The sequence below is a fragment of the Anguilla anguilla genome, chromosome 2 (genome assembly GCF_013347855.1).
Source record: "Anguilla anguilla isolate fAngAng1 chromosome 2, fAngAng1.pri, whole genome shotgun sequence".
Classification (NCBI taxonomy): domain Eukaryota; kingdom Metazoa; phylum Chordata; class Actinopteri; order Anguilliformes; family Anguillidae; genus Anguilla; species Anguilla anguilla.
Genome location: NC_049202.1, coordinates 41640331 through 41663458, shown reverse-complemented (window position 1 = coordinate 41663458; position 23128 = coordinate 41640331). Strand labels below are relative to the sequence as shown.

General features: G+C 34.9%; 1 protein-coding gene across 50 annotated transcripts in view; it reads right to left on the bottom strand.

Annotated features, from left to right (window-relative positions):
* Positions 1-23128, bottom strand: part of mybpc2b (myosin binding protein Cb) — a 58987-nt gene that overhangs the window by 19552 nt on the left and 16307 nt on the right. For 4 of the 50 annotated variants that reach the window (XM_035402295.1, XM_035402390.1, XM_035402324.1 and 1 more), the window contains 22 exons: positions 21270-21287; positions 19232-19249; positions 18044-18061; positions 15295-15312; positions 14605-14628; positions 14249-14269; positions 13158-13178; positions 12365-12385; positions 12068-12112; positions 11312-11329; positions 10783-10803; positions 9384-9401; positions 8850-8870; positions 7947-7964; positions 7541-7561; positions 6518-6535; positions 6110-6130; positions 5109-5126; positions 4054-4074; positions 3520-3537; positions 2993-3013; positions 949-1017 (listed from right to left, as the gene is read on the bottom strand). In XM_035402295.1, the coding sequence (XP_035258186.1) occupies positions 949-1017; positions 2993-3013; positions 3520-3537; positions 4054-4074; positions 5109-5126; positions 6110-6130; positions 6518-6535; positions 7541-7561; positions 7947-7964; positions 8850-8870; positions 9384-9401; positions 10783-10803; positions 11312-11329; positions 12068-12112; positions 12365-12385; positions 13158-13178; positions 14249-14269; positions 14605-14628; positions 15295-15312; positions 18044-18061; positions 19232-19249; positions 21270-21287 (507 nt within the window). The remainder of the gene's footprint in view (positions 1-948; positions 1018-2992; positions 3014-3519; positions 3538-4053; positions 4075-5108; positions 5127-6109; positions 6131-6517; positions 6536-7540; positions 7562-7946; positions 7965-8849; positions 8871-9383; positions 9402-10782; positions 10804-11311; positions 11330-12067; positions 12113-12364; positions 12386-13157; positions 13179-14248; positions 14270-14604; positions 14629-15294; positions 15313-18043; positions 18062-19231; positions 19250-21269; positions 21288-23128) is intronic. The other 46 variants (XM_035402360.1, XM_035402470.1, XM_035402314.1 and 43 more) reach the window with 45 other exon arrangements.

Below are 23128 nucleotides of genomic sequence, written 5' to 3'. Positions count from 1 at the left end.
TTGACCATGTGATTATTTTATGATTGGACTTCTGCAACAAAGAGAATGCATTTTATTAAGGACAGGGTGTTGCGGTATGATTCATATGATGGTTAATGCTGCATTTTGATGTGTTCCTGGGGATTAATGGGACAGTGTGACTCTGCTGATAGGTGTTGGTGTGTGGGCAATACGCACATGGTAATGCCTTCGTATTTCTCCAGCAATATAACTTACTCACTTAATCCTCTTTGTTCCCTGTGGAACATAAGGCTGCGACTATCTGCTTCCACCTGGTCCTATCCTGTGCAGCATGTTGTACCTCGCCCCAGCAATATAAGCCAGCCTGTTCAGTTCCATTCTCCATTGACAGTTTACACTGACAGTTTACATTAGGAAGCCAGCTAACTGGTTGACAGGATGCACTAGTTTTTTTAATTTCAGTAAAAGTTGCTTTTGTGTTTGTTTGTAAATTAGCTGTTGTTCGATCATATGTTTACCTAAACATCGTTGTCTTAACACATTTTTTTTATTTTAGAGGCAAGAGTTTTACCACTGAACATTGCTGTATGCCGATATTTCAGGCCTCCTGCCACTAACTCTCTCTGCCACCGAAAAGCAAGCGCGTAACAGACACACGCAGTCAAGAAAGAGTAAGCAAGAAATGTTGCATTGAAATAATCTGACAATTAATGGATCTGTGTGATGCTTATTGGTGTATTTTGACTTGGTTCTGACAACCAATGGTGCAATGTTACTCTGTGCAAATGGTTATTGGTGGATTGTGATGTGGTTCTGATGATTAACAAAGGAAAGCGACTGTGCTGACGTTAGGGTACTGATATGCTGATGGCAGTGAATGCATTAGTGATCACTGAAGCAGCCTGACCCAGCTTTGCTCCAATGGAGCTGTGAAACAGACATGCTCTTTATTAATGGTATAATGAGAGGATGAAATTGCCTTCTCACCAGTTGTAGCACAGGCGTTGTCTGGTTTCTCCACAAAGAGACCAGTCAGTTCTGTCATCTCGTGAACCTCTGAGAGAGAGAAGATGAAGAATGAACAGTGGAAAAGCAAAGATGAAGCAGTGTGGATCATCTGCTATTCAGACATGAACATTTTTGTTGTTGTAAAAGTCAGGCAAGAATACATGCAATAACAGAGATGCAGATGACTCGTCCCCCTGCAAAAAACATCCCTCTATGTTGTTACAGACGTGAATGTGTTTTGAGGGAAGTAAGTTAACCAGGGACAAACATAATGGAAAAAAAACTGTCTACTTGCATACAATACAACACGTTTTAGCTTTGACATATTATGTAAGCAGGGTTATCAGAAACTGCAGGTTTGTCAGGTAGCCTCTGTCCTCCTTGTTCCTTGACAGATGTTGGGTTGTTATGATACCAGACGAGCCATCCCTCACTAGCCTTAGACTTGCAGCCTGTCTATCCTTCTATTACCTTTTTTTGGTCAGTAGATTTTAAATTTTATTAAATGGATTCACATATGATCTTACATGTATTCCATTATGAGAGTGAGACCAATAGTAGTAATTTTTCTAATGATTGTGAACTGAAGGTATGGGTGATCCTTTAGCTGCAAGTGTATGTGTGTGTGTTAGTTTGGTCACGCCCACTCTTCAGTACTAGAGTGTTACAGTAAATCTGAAGACAACATGTCTATTGAAATTGGATGAATCTTGCATATGGACCATCATTGACATAATTTCACATCACTATTTTGAATTGTACTATATTATGCTGAAATAGATTAGATGAAAATCTATTGCTTGCCTTATATAAAAGTGGTACCTAAGATGTCAATAAATAAAGGAATTTGTTAGTCCTAACTTCTGTGTGAACACTGTTACACACCATCATGCACTGAGATCCACAAACAAACCACATACTGTACAATGCCTTTCAAAACTATTGCCCTTGGTAACATGAGCAAAAAAGCCTACAGAAAAACATACTTATTGTTTATCAGTTTGATCTTATACACTAAATATGAGAGAAATCTAATTGAAGTAAAGAATATTATATTTTCATATTGGTCTACGCAGTAAACAATATGAAAATAGTCCCTCTATTTATAGCTAATCTAAACCTAAAAACAGTATATCAACTCAAAAATAGACAAAAATGACTGTTTGATGTTAGTACTCTCTTTCATCAGCCCATTTTTAAAATAAGTAATTTCCACAAGGTCCTGAAAAGCAAATTATGGAAACGCTGTTTTTAACAAAGTTAGTTCTGATAATAATAATAATAATAATAATAATAATAATAATAATAATAATAACAACAATAATAATAATAATAATAATAATAATAATAATAATAGTGCTTTAAACTGAAGGGAGAAACTTACATTAACCACCAGCAATTACTTGGTTTTTTCCTTTTTCCTCCAAGGAGGTGGATTTGGACCAGAATTAGAAATTATTATTTACAACTTTAATCTGTCTCTTATCAGAGCTATGTTCAACATGGCAAATGCTTGTAAACTATTTTCCATTAGCTTATGTTCAATACTAAGGATAGGTAACAGGCTGGAAATATAGTGCAGAGAGCTGAAGCTGTATCTGCCCATTTAGCTGAGACAAGTCCATCATAAGCTGCTCTTCAGATAACTAGCTGGCTAATATGTAGCTAGCTGGTTATCATGATTCACTTTAACATTGTAAAACTAGCTACAGCAATGTTATTTTTTAGCTAGCTAGCTATATTTACTTTGAAGCTTGGTATCGAACCATGTAACATTGTTATACTTACTGTCTGTGCTAGCTAGCTATTTTGATAACTTCAAAAAGGCCAACAGAGTTCAGAAGAGAATTGGAGATACATGTTCCATAAACAGAGATTTTGGTAACAATAATATTGAAAAACAACTATTTCCCTTCAAAACCACTTTCATGCAGACACAGGAACAGCACTACATGCCTCATCAAAAATTAAACATACAGTCCAGCAGTAACAACCTCATGTATGCTATGTATCTTTTACTTACCCTGTTCTGCTGGTTGAGCATCTGACAATGAAGATAAATGATTTCAATACAAAGACATGGAAAAGTGTTAAAATAATACAAGATTACAAAGATGCAGACATACACACACACACACATTCCATAGACACACTCACATCCAGTTTCCTTTTTATTGACATGTATAATGTTTTAATATGAAGAAACATAGTTGTTAATTATTTTAATGATGAAGTGCAGTATAAGAATAGCCCTAAACAATTAAAACATGAATAAATACAGGAATTAAAATGATAAAAATATAAAAAAGACAACAAACAATAAATGCAAAGTATGCGTTTAATATTGAATATTATATTGAATGTTGACTTGATGCAACTCAAAAATATGGAATTTTGAAAATGTAAATGAAACATATAGTCACATAGGTAAAGATGTATGTAATTTTTTTTTATGTCTCCACACACACACACTCACACATGATGTGCATGGACGTACACATACCAACACACATCTCACATAGACAATTTAGAACATTGTTGCACTCTTACCTCCTTCTGCAGGCTTTGCTATAAATAATGAAAATAATGAATTTCATTGCAAGAACTGTAGTGTTTGGAGAATATGCATACATGCAGAAATAAATTCAACAGACACACACACACACACACACACAATTGGGCAGTTACCTGTACTGTATAAGAGTGAGAATTGTCATTCTGGGATAATAGTTTACTGACATAAGTAATGTGGTTTAATTGAACTATGTACAAACTGACCTTAATTGCCCTTGAGTCTCTGGCAACTACTACTTAGAAATAATAATAATAATAATAGTACTAATAATAATAATAATAATAATAATAATAATAATGCTTTAGAGTGAAGGGAAAAATCTTGCATTAACCACCAATCCCAGCAGTAACTTGATTTGTTCCTTTTTTTCACAGGAGGATGAAGAAAAAACTATTTCCCTTCAACACCACTTTCACACAGACACAGGAACGGCACTACATGCCTCATCAAAAATCAAACTTACATTCCAGCAGTAACAACCTCATGTATGCTATGTAACTTTTGCTTACCTGCGTCTCCTGGTTGAGCATCTGCCAATAAAGATAAATGATTTCAATACAAAGACATGGAAAAGTGTTACAGAAAAAGATTACAGAAATGCAGGCATACACACACACACATGCTACAGACACACTAACATACAGTTTACTCCTTATTGACATGTATGATGTTTTAATATGAAGAAACATTGTTAATTATTTTAATGATGAAGTGCAGTATAGGAATAGCCATAAACAACTAAAAACATGAATAAACACAGGAATTAAAATGATAAAAAAAATGCAAATATGCGTTTTTTCTTGCTTGGGGGATTTACATCAAATTCAAACTGGACTTCATATGATACATGAAAACCACTGACTTGCTTTTGAATAGGTTATGATCATGTATACATTGAATGGGAATGCATAAAAATAAGCAATCTACTGTACGTTGGGCTACAACTTAGAGGTGGTTTGTGCAGGTGGGTGGTAATGGCGCAAATCGCAGACTAGACTTCACACCAAAATTGCACTGAGCTGCACCGAAATTCCAGAGCTCTGCTTGATCTTTATTTAAATGCCCCCTACAGTGCCTCTCCTCCCACTTCGGTGCATGGTGAGTCATGATGTTACCAAACGGCACAGGCCTGTCAAACTCCATGATGAGATTTCCACTTTGCCAGTGCAACGGGTTATAATACCATGCATCAGCTGGAAAATAGGGCCCTATATTCCCAAAGGCGCACTGTAAAATGTGCAGTGTTAATTCAACTCTGACAGAGCACATACGAGTCCTGTTGGGACCATATGTACTCTGTAAGAGCTGATTTAACACTGAACATTTTATTGTGCAGTTGCGAATAGTTCCTGAGTCACAGGATTTGGCTATAATATTAAATGTTGACTTGATGCAACTGACAAATATTGAATTTTGAAAATGTAAATGAAACATATAATCACATAGGTAAACATGTATGCAGTTTTATATGCCTACACACACACACACACACATGATGTGCATGTAAGTACACATACCAACACAAATCTCACACAGACTACTTGAAACATTGTTGCACTCTTACCTCCTTCTGCAGGCTTTGCTATAGATAATGAAAAGAATGGATTTCAGTGCAGGAACTGAAGTGTTTGGAGAATATGCATACATGCAGAAATAAATTCAACACACACACACACAAACACACAAACACACACAGGTGGGCAGTCGCCTGTACTGCATAAGAGTGAAAATTGTCATTCTGATTCAAGAATTATACTGTTTATTGACATAATTAAAGTGGTTTAATTTAACTATGTACAAACTGACCTTGTGTTGACCTTGGGTCTTTGATAAGTACTAGTTAGAAATAATAATAATAATAATAATAATAATAATAAAAGGCTTTAAAGTAAAGTGAAAACCACCAATTCCAGAAGTAACTTGATTTGTTCCTTTTTCCCCAGGTTGCAGAAAAACTATAAGATAAATCTGGACCAGAATGCCAAATTATTATTTACAACTTTCAACTGTCTCTTATCGGAGCAATGTACAACATGGCAAATGCTTGTAAACATTTTTTTTCTATTAGCTTATATTCAACACTAAGGATAGGTACAGTAACAATCTGGAAATGTAGTGCACAGAGCCAAAGCTGTATCTGCTCATCTAGCTGAGACAAGTCCATCATCATAAGAAGCTCTTCAGATAACTAGCTAGCTCATTCTAATATATAGCTAGCTGGCTATCATGATTAACTTTAACACTGTATAACTAGCTACAGCAACTTTATTAGTTAGCCATATTTACTTTGCAGCTTGGTATCGGACCCTGTAACATTATTATCATCACTTTCTGTGCTAGCTAACTATTTTGATAACTTAAAAAAGGACAAAATAGATTGAAAGAGAGTTGGAGATACATGTTCCTTAACCACAGATTTTTCTAGCCATAATATTGAAAAACAATTACTTCCTTTTAACATCACATTCACACAGGCACAGGAACACCACTACATGCCTGATCAAAAATTAAACATACAGTTCAGCAGTCACAACACCTCATGTATGCTATGAATCTTTTGCTTACCCTCTTCTGCTGGTTGAGCATCTGAAAATGAAGATAAATTATTTCAATACAAAGACATGGAAAAGTGTTAAAATAATACAGAATTATAGAAATGCAGACACACACACACAAACACGTGCTACAGACACTGTTGCAGTTTCCTCCTTATTTACTTGACATGTACAATATCATGAAGAATTGTAGTTGCTCATTATTACATATAAGAATTGATTTAACACTGAACATTTTTGAATGTTGAATTGATTCAACTGACAAATACTGAATTTTGAAAATGGAAATGGAAACATAGTCACATATGTAAACATGTATTTTTTATGTCTACACACACACACACACATGATGTGCATGTAAGTACACATACCAACACAAATCTCACACAGACTACTTGAAACATTGTTGCACTCTTACCTCCTTCTGCAGGCTTTGCTATAGATAATGAAAATAATGGATTTCAGTGCAGGAACTGAAGTGTTTGGAGAATATGCATACATGCAGAAATAAATTCAACATGCACACACACACACACACACACACACAGGTGGGCAGTCGCCTGTACTGCATAAGAGTGAAAATTGTCATTCTGATTCTAGAATTATACTGTTTATTGACATAATTAAAGTGGTTTAATTTAACTATGTACAAACTGACCTTGTGTTGACCTTGGGTCTTTGATAAGTACTAGTTAGAAATAATAATAATAATAATAATAATAATAATAATAATAATAATAATAATAATAAAAGGCTTTAAAGTAAAGTGAAAACCACCAATCCCAGAAGTAACTTGATTTGTTCCTTTTTTCCCCAGGTTGCAGAAAAACTGTAAGATAAATCTGGACCAGAATGCCAAATTATTATTTACAACTGTCAACTGTCTCTTATCGGAGCAATGTACAACATGGCAAATGCTTGTAAACATTTTTTTTTTCTATTAGCTTATATTCAACACTAAGGATAGGTACAGTAACAATCTGGAAATGTAGTGTACAGAGCCAAAGCTGTATCTGCTCATCTAGCTGAGACAAGTCCATCATCATAAGAAGCTCTTCAGGTAACTAGCTAGCTAATTTTAATATATAGCTAGCTGGCTATCATGATTAACTTTAACACTGTATAACTAGCTACAGCAACTTTATTAGTTAGCCATATTTACTTTGCAGCTTGGTATCGGACCCTGTAACATTATTATCATCACTTTCTGTGCTAGCTAGCTATTTTGATAACTTAAAAAAGGACAAAATAGATTGAAAGAGAGTTGGAGATACATGTTCCTTAACCACAGATTTTTCTAGCCATAATATTGAAAAACAATTACTTCCTTTTAACATCACATTCACACAGGCACAGGAACACCACTACATGCCTGATCAAAAATTAAACATACAGTTCAGCAGTCACAACACCTCATGTATGCTATGAATCTTTTGCTTACCCTCTTCTGCTGGTTGAGCATCTGAAAATGAAGATAAATTATTTCAATACAAAGACATGGAAAAGTGCTAAAATAATACAGAATTATAGAAATGCAGGCACACACACACAAACACGTGCTACAGACACTGTTGCAGTTTCCTCCTTATTTACTTGACATGTACGATATCATGAAGAATTGTAGTTGCTCATTATTACATATAAGAGTGGATTTAACACTGAACATTTTTGAATGTTGAATTGATTCAACTGACAAATACTGAATTTTGAAAATGGAAATGGAAACATAGTCACATATGTAAACATGTATTTTTTATGTCTACACACACACACATATGATGTGCATGTAAGTACACATACCAACACAAATCTCACACAGACTACTTGAAATATTGTTGCACTCTTACCTCCTTCTGCAGGCTTTGCTATAGATAATAAAAAGAATGGATTTCAGTGCAGGAACTGAAGTGTTTGTAGAATATGCTTACATGCAGGAATAAATTCAACACACACACACACACACACACACAGGTGGGCAGTCACCTGTACTGTATAAAGACAATACAGGTCTCTGGAAACTATTAGTTATAATAATAATAATAATAATAATAATAATGCTTTAAAGTAAATTGAAAAATCTTGCATTAACCACCAATACCAGCAGTAACTTAGTTTGTTCCTTTTTTCCCCAGGAGGTTGAAGAAAAATGATAAGATAAATCTGGACCAGAATGACTAATTATTATATCCAACATTCATCTGGCTCTTATCGGAGCTATGTTCGACATGGCAAATGCTTGTAAACTATTTTCCATTAGCTTATGTTCAACACTAAGAATAGGTAACAATCTGGACATGTAGTGCACAGAGCCGAAGCTGTGTCCGCCCATTTAGCTGAGACAAGTCCATCATAATAAGCAGCTCTGCAGATAACTAGCTGGCTATTTCTTCTATATAGCTAACTGCCTATCATGATTCACTAACATTGCTAAACTAGCTACAGCAACTTTATTAGTTAGCTAGCTAGCCATATTTACTTTGTAGCTTGGTATTGAACCATGTAACATTGTTATCATTACTTTCACTGCTAGATAGCTATTTTGATAACTTCAAAAAGGCCAAAAGAGATCCAAAAAGAGTTGGAGATACATATTCCATAATCAGAGATTTTGGTAACCATAATATTAAAAAAAAAAAATTACTTCCCTTCAACACCGCTGACACAGGAACACCACTACATGCCTGATCAAAAATCAAACTTACACTCCAGCAGTCACAACACATCATGTATGCTATGTATTTTTTGCTTACCCTCTTCTGCTGGTTGAGCATCTGACAATGAAAATAAATGATTTCAATACAAAAACATGGAAATGTGTTAAATTAATACAGAATTATAGAAATGCATGCACACACACATACACATGCTACAGACACACTGTTGCAGTTTCCTCCTTATTTACTTGACATGTACAATATCATGAAGAATTGTAGTTGTTCATTATGAAATATAAGAAGTGTCCCTGAGCAAGACACCTAACCCCTCACTGCTCTGGTGAATGAGAGGCATCAATTGTAAAGCGCTTTGGATAAAAGCACTATATAAATGCAGTCCATTTACCATTTATAAGAATTGATTTAACACGGATCATTTTTGAATGTTGAATTGATTTAATTGACAAATATTGGATTTTGAAAATGGAAATGGAAACATAGTCACATAGGTAAACATGTAGTTTTTATGTCCACACACACACACACACACGCACACACATGATGGGAACACAAGTACACATACCAACACAAATCTCTCACAGACTACTTGAAACAATGTTGCACTCTTACCTCCTTCTGCAGGCTTTGCTATAGATAATGAAAAGAATAGATTTCAGTGCAAGAAGTTAAGTGTTTGTAGAATATGCATACAATGCAGAAATAACAAATTCAATACATAAACACACACGCACACACACATACAGGTGGGCAGTCACCTGTACTACATAAGTGTGAGAATTGTCATTCTGATTCTAGGATTATACAGTTTACTGACATAAGTAATGTGATTTAATTGAACTACAGTATGTACAAACTGACTTTGTGTTGACCTTGAATTTTGACAAGTACAAGTACTAGTGAGAAATAATAATAATAATAATAATAATAATAATAATAATAATAATAATAGCACTTTCACAAAATCAGGCTAGCTTCTCCAAATTGGAATAATTCCATTGTTCTGAAGTTCTAAACGAATATTAGATGAGACCATTAGGTCCAGCGACGGTGTCACAGCAGCAGATAGGCACACCGACAGCAGAAACATGGATTCACTTTAACACAGTAAAACTAGCTACAGCAACTTTATGCATTAGTTAGCTAGCCAGCCATATAGCTACTTAGTGGCTTGGTATCGAACCATATTACATTTTTATTATTAATTTTGGTGCTAGCTAGCTATTTTGATAACTTCAAAAATGCCTATACTGTAGCTATGTAAGTCTATTAGCAATTACACAACTATAGCTAGTTGTATGGATGCCTGCACACTGCCTGTAAGTTTCATATTCTGGCAGCAGTTTTTGGGGTTTGTTGTTGTTGTGTTACATTGGTGTGGCAAAACCACTCTTATCTGTACCCGTCATTATTTAAAATGTGTTTGTGATAAACTAAATGTTCAACACAGCTTAAATTTTCACACAGAGCTTCTTAATTGAAATGGATGTTCAGCTGCAGGGTCTCCTATTTGGGTAAGGTTGGGTAAATGCACAACATCCATAATCCTACAATTTTTGATGTTCAAATTTGTTAATAAATACATGTGATGTGCAATTCACCAGTGTGCATTTTCATGGTTATCATTATACTGAAGAAAGAGTTTGAAAAGCATCATGTGCTCACAACAGACTAACTTCAAAATCAAAATGGCTGTCATTTGAACTAGTTATTTTGATCCAGATATGCTGTTTATAACTGCTGTCTACTGAAAGCATTGGACCATATGCAGATAATTCAATAGAATTATGATATAAAAATATAAATTCATGTCATATGGAGACTTGCAGACCTACATCATGTGCAGAGATCCAGGTTTCAGATATTTTGGTAGCCATAATATTAAAAAACAGTTATTTCTCTTCAACACGACTTTCACGCAGACACAGGATCACCACTACATTCCTGATCAAAAATTAAACATACAGTCCAGCAGTCATAACCTCATGTATGCTATGTATCTTTTGCTTACCCTCTTCTGCTGGTTTAGCATCTGCCAATGAAGATAAATGATTTCAATACAAAGACATGGAAAAGTGTTAAAATAAAACAAGATTACAGAAATGCAGGCATACACACACACACATGCTGCAGACACACTAACATACAGTTTACTCCTTATTGACACGTATGGTGTTTTAATATGAAGAAACATTGTTGTTAATTATTTTAATGATGAAGTGCAGTATAGGAATAGCCATAAACAACTAAAAACATGAATAAATACAGAAATTAAAATGATAAAAATATAAAAAAGACAACAAACAATAAATGCAAAGTATGTGTTTAATATTGAATATTAATATAATATCAAATGTTGACTTGATGCAACTCAAAAATATGGAATTTTGAAAATGTAATTGAAACATATAGTCACATAGGTAAAGATGTATGTAATTTTTTAAATGTCCACACACACACACTCACACATGATGTGCATGGACGTACACATACCAACACACATCTCACATAGACAATTTAGAACATTGTTGCACTCTTACCTCCTTCTGCAGGCTTTGCTATAAATAATGAAAATAATGAATTTCATTGCAAGAACTGTAGTGTTTGGAGAATATGCATACATGCAGAAATAAATTCAACAGACACACACACACACACACACACACACACACAATTGGGCAGTTACCTGTACTGTATAAGAGTGAGAATTGTCATTCTGGGATAATACAGTTTACTGACATAAGTAATGTGGTTTAATTGAACTATGTACAAACTGACCTTAATTGCCCTTGAGTCTTTGGCAAAATCTTAATATAATACAATATTACAGAAATGCAGGCATACACACACATACACATGCCACAGACACATATTTGTATATGAAGAAATGTAGTTGTTCATTATATTAATAACTAAGAAGAATAATTTGATAATATTCAAAATCATTATTTGAATATTTTCCTTAAACATGAAGTACACACAGTATATATAAGCTGGTGCATGATATCGGGTGCCACATTTCTATGCAGTTGTTAATGAGTTTCTGCAGCCTGACACCTGCAAAAAAACTCTAAACACTTCATTTCTTATTTTATTTTTATGTTGCACCAATAAACACAGAAATTACTGGGGTTGGCAATAATGGCAAGCCGACAAAATGCTGAGGAAGTCTTTTTGGTCAATATTTATGACTTAAATGCAAACTCATTACATGCCCAAACCCATATACTGACCGTATAAACACACACAGACAATGCACACCAGAAATACTTATAGGCATTGTATCTTTCTCTTACCCTCTGCAGGTTTTGCTTCTGACAACGAAAGGAAAACAATTTTAACTGTAGGGTCGTATATATACAACGCGTACACACACACACACACACACAAACACACACACATGCCAAAACAAGAGTGCTGTAATGAATGTAACATGACTGCATTTACTGATTAGCATAAACATTCCACAAAAAAACAATATATAAAAAATAAAAAATAAAAAAAATATATAAAAAACTTAACAATATAAACACCTATTTTAACTTTACACCTACAGAATCTGAAAAACATGTATGCATTCTTTTTTTCCTTACTCTCTTCTGCTGGCTTCACTTCTATTAATAATAAGAAAATAATATTTTAATACAGTGAAAGATCCACATAAACAACATTTCATAACTTTATAATTATTCTGATTCACCCTCTGCCAGCTCAAATGTTTATACAGTGGATAACGAAAATCATATCAAAATGCTGTTCATTATGGTTATGGCGATTGGTTGGAAAGTACAATATTCTTCTATAGAGTTACTACTCCCCTGTCCACTAAGGGTAGCATTATTTCAAGTGGGCCACCTGTGACCCAAAATGTTATTTTGTCAAAAATGTATAACTAGGATTCAAATAATTTAATCATTATCATTACAATACTTACATATAATATTTATAGTATATTTATAAGCAAGACATACGTGATAAATGAAAAACAAAGCGTTTTCTCAATGTGTCCTGAAAATTATAGCCTTTTCCAGCCCGAAAACAACTACATTCCACTATTATGGCACAAAATAATGGATAAAACTTCAATGTAACTATGGTAAGTTCAACACATCCATAATATTACTATACTGTAAAGTTGAATTTTGCTGTTTGACAGTAGAGGATCATAGCATAAAGTCAGAAAAAATGATAAAAACTCTTAGCGTTGCAAATATATGATTACAATTGGCCACAAATGTTCAATAGTCTCCTGTGTCATAAAGAGTAGACGTAGCATTGATCTTTGTTGTATCTTTACTGTTGTACAGTTTATCGATTGGTTTACTGTTACAAATCATAGGAACTAAATTGACACAAAACACATTATATAATGCATATTTCTCTTACCATCATTTGCAGGTTTTGCTTCTGGCAATGAAAGAGAAATATTTTAAAACAAGGACTTAAATAATATGGAGATTGTACTGGCATGCTTATGCATGCAGCACCAAATAGTACCAACAAAACACATATACAAAACTGCAGGAACAGATCTGCAAAAATAGAAAATGCACAGTAGAAATAGTTTTTGCACCATTCAAAATTGGCATGCTGAGTCATCAGGTTTTTGACAAAGATATATCACAAAAGCCCATTGCTTCAATAATGTGCCAGTTTAAATGTGTTCTTTGTACATGCTCTCTCACTTTTGGTTATTTCAGAGGTGTTGGAACAAGGAATACTGAAAATAAATGAAATTCTATGTGGCTAACTGCCAAAGAATGACATTCATTTCAACTTGTTCTTTGAATCGACGATATATTGAAGTGCATTAAATGTTGCATTTCATAGTGGCTCACATTTTTACCAAATAATTGCAAAATACAGAGCTGCTCATTTCTTAAGCCAAAATTCATGAGTTTATTTTCCATAGTACACTGGACCCACTACACAACCAATGAAGGAACCATCAATTAAATTAACACTACCTGTGATTCACAATGTATTGCAATCCATACTCTATCATCACTCCAACCACTAGTCCACTTTCACGATGCAACATGATTGGTATGCTCACTACATTCAGTGCATTTTCAACTCAAGAACTCATAGGCAGTGAGAATAATCGATCCAATGCATGCGATTTCAAATTTAGCTAAATAAATTGCTATTTACATCTTTAGGTGATCTATTGTTAATGAAACTATTAGCGGTTAATTGATCTGGTCTTGTCATTTAGGCTACAGCCGCAATAAAACTTTTCCAAAGCTTTTTTCTTTTGGTCTGGGACTGAAGACATGCACACGCAGATGTAACCCCATACACCATTTGCATAAGCATATTTTCAATGCCCATAGATCTACTATGTACATGTATTTAAAATCTTGTATTTTGTATTGATATGCACACAAAATTAAGCATACAGTATAAACACTCATTATCACACATTTTCTCACAAACAAAATGTAATAATTCTATGCATTTGGAACATATCTTACCACCTTCTGCAGGTTTAGCCTCTGATAATAAAAATAAACCAGTTCAAAACATACTTTGCTAAAGGCCTTGCTTTATCTCAAAAGACCTTACACACATGTTTTGATATAATCTTGTCCATAAAATATTGTATGAAGTGTAGAGTATAGTCTCAAAATAAATATATTTTATTCTATTGTTTAGGCTGGGATATGAAGACATGTAGCCCCATACACCAATGGTAAATGTCACCATTAAAATTGTTATATTTCATACTGAGAGGAAACCAGAGAAGTTAATATTGAACATACACACTTAAGCATGATTTTTCTCACAAATAAAATGTAAAAGTTTGAGAAAAATTGTAAATTTTCCTTACCTTCTACTGGGGGTTTTGCCTCTGCTAATGAAATTGAATTGGAATTGAATTAATAGATGATACAATTTGTGACTATTGACACAATGTTTTTTCGTTCATTTTGTTCATTCAAAAAATGAAAAATAAAAGATATTCATCATCAGTTAAATTTATACAGGCACATTCCACATACTCGAACCATGTTTTCTTTTTTTATATCAATTTAATTATTTAAGAAAGTACTTGTGTGAGCTGCACTTAATATAATGGAAGTGTGTCACTAGTACCAAATTAGCACACCGTTTGAGGGTTTTTCACCCCTCTGGAAAGTTTATTTTACATCATGCGCTTGCAATTTGGGGGTTCAGGCCTAGTTTCTGCACTTCTTTTTTTTTAAACGCGCTATATAAATCAAATTGATTTAATTTGATTTATTTCCATATCTATTATAAAGGTTTTATGTTAGCAAGCTGGGTCTTACCAAAAAGAAAACGTTTTCAAAATAAAATCATAAATTGAACAAATGAATAAACTATGAACAAATTATCATTGTATATTTTCCATGCATGTTACAATATTGCATTTACATGCAAACACAGACGTCTTTCAAAACATACAAAATGTTGCTTATACTTTTTTGCACTCCCAGTTACCTACAATATGCTATACATACATACAAGCACACACAGATTATTTCTGTTTTTGTCTTACCAGCAGCCTTGGGTTTTGCTAATGAGAGTGAAAGAAAACATTTTGAAACTCAGTTGTGGTCGTAAATATAATAGTTTCAACTGCTAACCTGACACATGTTACTGTTGTTATTTGAATGGGTTTAAACAGACTCTTTGCAACTGTGCAGGACAGTGATGAACTTGCAGTGGAAAACATGCAGAGTCTTTGCATGGGCTAACCCTGCCATTGTCCAACTCATGCAGTGATGTCACTGTTACTACACCAATTGAAGCCCTGTGGTTAAAATGTCCATCCAACAGGCATGCTCTGAAACCGTGCAAAAGAATTCCAAGACAAGTTTTACTGGAAAGAAGCCAGGGCCCTTCAAATAGAGCTTGCTATTGGATCTTTACTCTCCTCTCGAAAGAAGAGCGCAAACTGGATCTAACCAGGACAAAAAGAGAAGAGGCCCAGATGCATGACTGCGTAAGAGGACAAGTAAATCAGAGTCTATAGTTTCAGAAACAGAAGCTGCCAGCTGAGGACTTGTGAGGTGTTTATCAAACTGCCTACTCTAACATGCTTCTTGGCAATCTCACAACAATTGTCAGACGAGTTTCAAGAGAAAGATATTCCTTTTTGGCCATTTTTTATGTAACCCACAGAGAAACTGGTTAATATTTGTTAGGAATGCACTGGGTTAAATTTTTGTCCCCAGTGTGAGTGTGTTTTTTTTTTTTTTATATAGACCTTTTGATAGCTTATGGTCATGCTTATTTACTGTATTCCTATTGGTTAATTGGTTGTGATCATGCTTACTCTTTTGGTTTTGACCTTTTATGTGATAGTCTGTGCATTTTAAGTTTGTTATGTTGTTGAAAATTGATGTTTGGTTTGGAATGATTATAAGAGAAAAGGAAAAGCTTAGAGATCCTACTTGGTGATATTTGGAGCTGTGGAGAATTGGGAGATGGACGGAGAAGGTTGGTGAGACTTAATGGCGGGTGAATTCACAGGTGAATGTCTACAATTCAGAGGACAGACTGTGCGTGTACCTTGGAGAGAATCTACCAGGGGACAGACTCAGCCATTTCTCAAAGGATTGTCTCCAATTCTGGAATCTCCAAGTTCTTCCTCACCAATTATCTGAAGAACTATATGGGCAGCCGTAAGTACGATGGCTACTGGTGTTCTCACGCCACGGAGAAGCGCGCCAACAGGTTTTTTTTTATTTTTTAATGGCCGTAAGTGTACATTGTTTAGTTTGTGGATGTGTTGGGCTGTATGTGCATTAGGGGAGTATTTTTTCATTGGTAACGAAAGCGACGTGAAAAAAAACAATTGTTCTAAAACTTACTTATGGGTTATCTGATTTGTGGGTTTTGTGATGTATATGGGGGCTTGTGTGTTTAATTTTAATATCCCCAGAGTTAACTATAATGGGTAGCTCATAGCGAAATCAACATCTACATTGCTGGCCCAGGCCTCTAGAGATATGACTCATAACCAGAGTGAAGTTTGTATGTAGCTGTCTCGTTTCCGTCTGGGGAAGAATTAAATTTAAATATCGATACTAGTTAAAAATGTGTTCTTTAACTCTACTGGTAGTCCTGCGAGGCAGGTGTTACTTTTGTGGGGGCATCGGGCAAAATTTTTTTAAATTTTTTTTAACAAAATTGAACTTTCAAAATTAAACTCTAGAACACTATAAAGTGTACTAGGTACTGTAGCAACTGAAAAAAAAATACATTTTATAGCTAAATTGAACAGCACAATTATTTTGTCTGCACCTAATATAATGGGAGTGCTTTCACCAGTACCAAATTACTACATTAGCATGTATACCTAAGGATGAAGTAAATGTGCTGTCAGTACACTGGAGAAATGGCTGCTGAAAATGGGGTTTTGCAATCATAAGTACAGACAGGATTTTAAAATAAAGTTATTTCACACAATAATAGTCATTTGTAACATTGTCAATGTCTTGGCTATATTTTATGATCAATTAAATGCTACCTTGGTTAATAAAAGTATCAATTTCTTTCTAAACGATTCCAAACTTTTGAACGATAGTGTACATCCCTTCATTTGGTCTTCTACAGTTTCAGTTACTGTATTATAGGACCTCAACTGCACCCTGCTCAACACTGAATTAGCTGTGATAGATCCCTTATTGCATTTCTTCTGCATTCCAATTTACCACTACTTTACACCAGGCCGGCCAGGGGAGGATGGGCTTTCCCTCTCTAGTCAGGTTCTTCTTGAGATTTTGTCCCATCAGAGAGATTTTTCTCGCCACCATTTCAGGGTTTTTCTCCCCACTGGAGAGTTTTTTTTAATGATTTAAAAAAAATCTTTAAAAAAATTTTTTTTTTTTTTTTTACATCATGTGGTTGCAATTTGGGACTTCAGGTCTAAATTTTGCAGCTTTTTGCTATCTTGTAAATGTTTTTTTTTTTTTTTTTCTTAAACGCTATACAAATAAAACTGATTTGATTTATTTCCACATCTATTAAAAATGTTTGATCTTGGTAAGCTAGGTCTTACAGAAAGAAATGGTTTTCAAAATAAAATCATAACATGTGAACAAATTAATAAACACTGAACAAATTATCATTGTGTTTTTTCCATGCATGTTCCAATATAGCATTTACATGCAAATGCAGACATATTTTAAAACACAGAAAATGTTGTGGATACTCTTGTGCACTCCCAGTTACCTACAATATGCTATACATACATGCAAGCACACACAGACTGGAGTTAAATAATTTTGTCTTTGACTTACCGTCAGCCTTGGGTTTTGCTAATGAGAGTGAAAGAAAGCATTTTTAAAATGAGTTGTGGTAGTAAATATAATAGGTTCAACTGTTAACCTGACACAAATTACTGTTGTTATTTGAATGGGTTTAAACAAACTCTTTGCCACTGTGCAGGACAGTGATGAACTTTTAGTGGAAAATATACAGGGTCTTACTCTGCTATTGTCCAACCCATGCAGTGTTGTCAGTGTTACTGCACCAATTGAAGCCATGTGGTTAAAATGTCCATCCAACATGCATGCTCTGAAACAGTGCACAACAATTCTAACACAAGTTTTCTTAGCCACAGCCCTTCAAATAAACCTTGCTATTGGATCTTTCTTCTTGGGTTGTGGTAGGAAATATAATAGTCTGTACTGCTTACCTGACACCTGTTACTGTTGTCATTTGAATGGGTTTAAATAAACTCTTTTCGACTGTGCAGGACAGTGATGAACTTATAGTGGAAAGTATACAGAGTCTTTGCATGGGAGAACAGTAGTGTACATCCCTTCATTTGATCTTCTACAGTTTCAGCTAGTGTATTACAGGACCTCAACTGTACCCTGCTCAACCCAGTTAATTAGCTGTGATTGATCCCTTATTGCATTTCTTCTGCATTCCAATTTGCCACTACTTTACACCAGGCTGGCCAAGAGAGGGTGGGCTCCCTCTCTCAAGCCAGCGTCCTCTCGAAATTTTTTCCCACTGGCAAGTTTTTTTCTCGCCACCGTTTGACGGTTTTTCTCCCCCCTGGAAAGTTTTGTTTACCTCATGTGCTTGCAATTTGTGGGTTCAGGCCTGGTTTTTACACTTTTTCTGCTACTCTGTAAAGTTTTTTTTGTTTTTTTTGTAAAAAGTTCTATAAAATTAAAACTGATTTAATTTGATTTATTTCCATGTCTGTTAAAAAGGTTTATGTTAGCAAGCTGGGTCTTACAAAAGGAAAAGTTTTCAAAGTAAAATCATAACATGTAAACAAATGAATAAACTCTGAACAAATTATCATTGTGTATTGTCCATGCATGCTCCAATACAGCATTTACATGCAAATACAGACATCTTTCAAAAACACACAAAATGATGCTAATACTTTTTTGCACTCCCAGTTACCTACAATACATACATACAAGCACACACAGACTGGATTTAAATTAATTCTATCTTTGTCTTACCGCCAGCCTTTGGTTTTGCTAATGAGAGTGAAAGAAAGCATTTTAAAATTGAGTTGTGGTAGGAAAAATAATATTTTGCATTGCTATCCTGACACATGTTACTGTTGTTATTTGAATGGGTTTAAATGAACTCTTTGCGACTGTATCGGACAGTGATGAACATATAGTGGAAAATATACAGAGTCTTTGCATGGGCTAACTCTGCCATTATCCAACTCATGCAGTGATGTCACTGTTACTACACCAATTGAAGTCCTGTGGTTTAAATGTCCATCCAACATGCATGATCTGAAACAGTGCAAAACAATTCCAACAAATTCTCAAGTTCTTGTCTTGAAAGAAGAGAGCAAACTGGATCTAGCCAGGACAGAAATAGAAGAAGCCCAGATGCACTACTGCACAAGAGTAAAAGTACATCAGAGTTTGTAGTTTGAGAAACAGACACCTCACAGGTCCTCAGCTGCCAGCTTCATTGAACGGTACCTGCCATACCTCAGTTTTAAAGTATATTTACATTACATTACATTTATTTGGCAGACACTTTTATCCAAAGCAGCGTACAAAAATGCATACCAAAGGTCATTGCCTTATAGGCAAAGTTTCCAAGAAAAAGCCACTTCTGAAATTGGTAAACAAGAAAAGGTTAAAATTAGAAAAAGAACACAAATATTGGAATGTAGATAATTGGAAAAGAATATTATGGATGGCATCCCGGAGTCGTCCTTTCACTGTTGCAGATGAAACTGATGTTTTTGAGCACTATTCAATAAAGTTGCCAGCTGAGGATCTGTGAGGTTTCTGTTCTCTAACTACAGACTCTGATGTACTTCTCCTCTTGTGCAGTAGTGCATCTGAGCCTTCCACTTCTCTTTCAGTCCTGTTTAGATTCAGTTTGCTTTTTTCGTTCAAGACAGTTGTGCACATTTTTGTACGATATCTTCATTTTTTTGGGCAATTTCACAACAATTGACTGTTGAGTTTCTAGAGAAACATACGTCTTTTTGATCATTTTTTAAACCAAAATAGAACTTTCAAAGTTGAACTCTAAAACAATAGAACGTTTACTAGATACTGTAGCAACTGAAAGAAAGATATTTTACAGCTTAATTAAACAACACAGTTGTTTTCGGCTGCACTCAATATAAGGGGAGTGCTTTCTCCAGTACCAAATTAGTACATTGACATGAATACCTAAGGATGAGGTAACAGTGCGCTGTCTGTACACTAGAGAAATGGCTGCTGCAAATGTGGCTTTGAAATCATAAGTACAGTCATTTGTAACATTATCAATGTCATGGCTGTGTTTTTGATGCTACCTTGGTGACTAAAAGTATCAATTTCTTTCAAAAAGATTCAAAATGTTTGAATGTTAGCGTACATCCCTTCATTTGGTCTTCTACAGTTTCAGCTAGTGTATTACAGGACCTCAACTGTACCCTGCTCAACCCAGTTAATTAGCTGTGATAGATCCCTTATTGCATTTCTTCTGCCTTCCAATTTACCACTACTTTACACCAGGCTGGCCAAGAGAGGGTGGGCTCCCTCTCTTTAGTCGGGTTCCTCTTAAGATTTCGTCCCATCTGGGAGTGTTTTTCTCCCTACTGGAAACTTATTAAAAAAATATTTATTTATTTATTTGTTAAAATCATTTTCAAGAAATTTGGAGGGTCCAGGCCTGGTTTTAGAACTTTTTCTGCCACTTTAAAATGTTTTTGTAAAAAGCACTGTATAAATCAAATTGATTTAATTAATTTATTTCCACATCTATTAAAAAGGTTTTATGTTAGCAAGCTGGGTCTTACAAAAAGAAAACATTTTCAAAATAAAATCATAACGTGAACAAATTAATAAACACTGAACAAATTATCATTGTTTATTGTCCATGCATGTTCCAATACAGCATTTACATGCAAATACAGACATCTTTCAAAACACAGAAAACATTGCTGATACTTTTTTGCACTCCCAGTTACCTACCATACTAAACATACATACAAGTAGACACAGACTGGAGTTAAATTAAGTGTCTTTGTCTTACCGCCAGCCTTGGGTTTTGCTAATGAGAGTGAAAGAAAGCATTTTAAAATTGAGTTGTGGTAGGAAAAATAATATTTTGTATTGTTATCCTGATACATGTTACTGTTGTTATTTGAATGGGTTTAAATAAACTGTGCAAGACAGTGATGAACTTGCAGTGGAAAACATACAGAGTCTTTGCATGGGCTAACTCTGCCATTCTCCAACTCATGCCGTGATGTCACTGTTACTACACCAATTGAAGCCCTGTGGTTAAAATGTCCATCCAACATGCATGCTCTGAAACAGTGCAAAAGAATTCCAAGACAAGCTTTACTGGAAAAAAGCCAGGGCCCTTCAAATAGAGCTTGCTATTGGATCTTTACTCTCATTTTGAAAGAAGAGGGCAAACTTGATCTAGCCAGGACAGAAAGAGAAGAGGCCCAGATGCATGACTGCACAAGCGAACAAGTACATCAGAGTCTTTAGTTCTAAGAATAGGCACCTCACAATTCCTCAGCTGCCAGCTTCATTGAACTGTACCTGCCATACCTCAGTTTCATCTGCAGCAATGAAGAGACAACTTCAGGATGCTGGCCTTATAGGCAAAGTTTCAAAGAAAAACCACTTCTGAAATTGGCAAACAATAAAAGGTTAAAATGAGCAAAAGATCAGGAATATTGGACAATAGATGATTGGAAAATAGTATTATGGATGGCATCCCAAAGTTGTCTGTTCACTGTTGCAGATGAAACTGGTGTTTGATGAGTACTTTTCAATGAAGTTGACAGCTGAGGACCTGTGAGGTGTCTGGTTCTCAAAATATAGACTCTGACGTACTTGACCTCTTGAGCAGTAGTGCATCTGGGCCTTCCACTTCTCTTTCTGTCCTGGTTAGATTCAGTTTGCTCTTCTTTCAAGACAGTAGTGCACACCTTTGCTAGAAGTCTTACAATTCTTGGAAATCTCACAATTGCCTGACAAGTTTCTAGAGAAAGATATTTCTTTTTGGTCATTTTTTAAACCAACACTGAACTCTAGAACACTAGAAAGTGTACTAGATTCTGAAACAACCGAAAGAAAGATATTTTATAGCTAAATTAAACAGCACAATTGTTTTTGGCTGCGCTTAATATAATGGAATTGCTTTGACTAGTACCAAATTAGCACATTAGCATGAATACCTAAGGATGAGGTAACAGTGCACTGTCAGCACACTGGAAAAATTGCAGCTGGAAATGGGGCTTTACAATCATAAGTAAAGACTGAATTAAAAAAAAAAGTTATTTCCAACAGTAACAGCCATTTGTAACATTATCAATGTCTTGGATGTATTTTTTGGTCAATTTAATGTACCTTGGTGAATAAGAGTATCAATTTCTTTCAAAACGATTCCAACCTTTTGAATGGTAATGTACCCTGCTCAACCCAGTTTATTTGCTGTGTTTGCTCCCTTTTTCATTTCTGCTAAATTTCATTCTACCACTGCTTTACATCAGGCTGGCCAGGAGAGGATGATCTCCCTCTCTCTAGCTGGGTTCCTCTCGAGATTTCTTCCAATCGGAGAGTGTTTTCACCACCATTGAGGGTTTTTCTCCCCACTGGAGAATTTTTATCACATCATGCCCTTGCAATTTTGGGGTTCAGGCCTGGTTTTAGCAGTTTTTCTGCTACCTTGTAAAGTGTTTTTTGTATTTAAAAAAAAAAAAAAAAAAACGCTATACAAATGCAATTGATTTAATTTGATGTATTTTCACATCTATTAAAAAGATTTTATGTTAGCCAGCTGGGTCTTACATAAAGAAAAGGTTTTCAAAATAAAATCATAACGTGAACAAATTAATAAACACTGAACAAAGTGTCATTGTGTATTTTCAATGC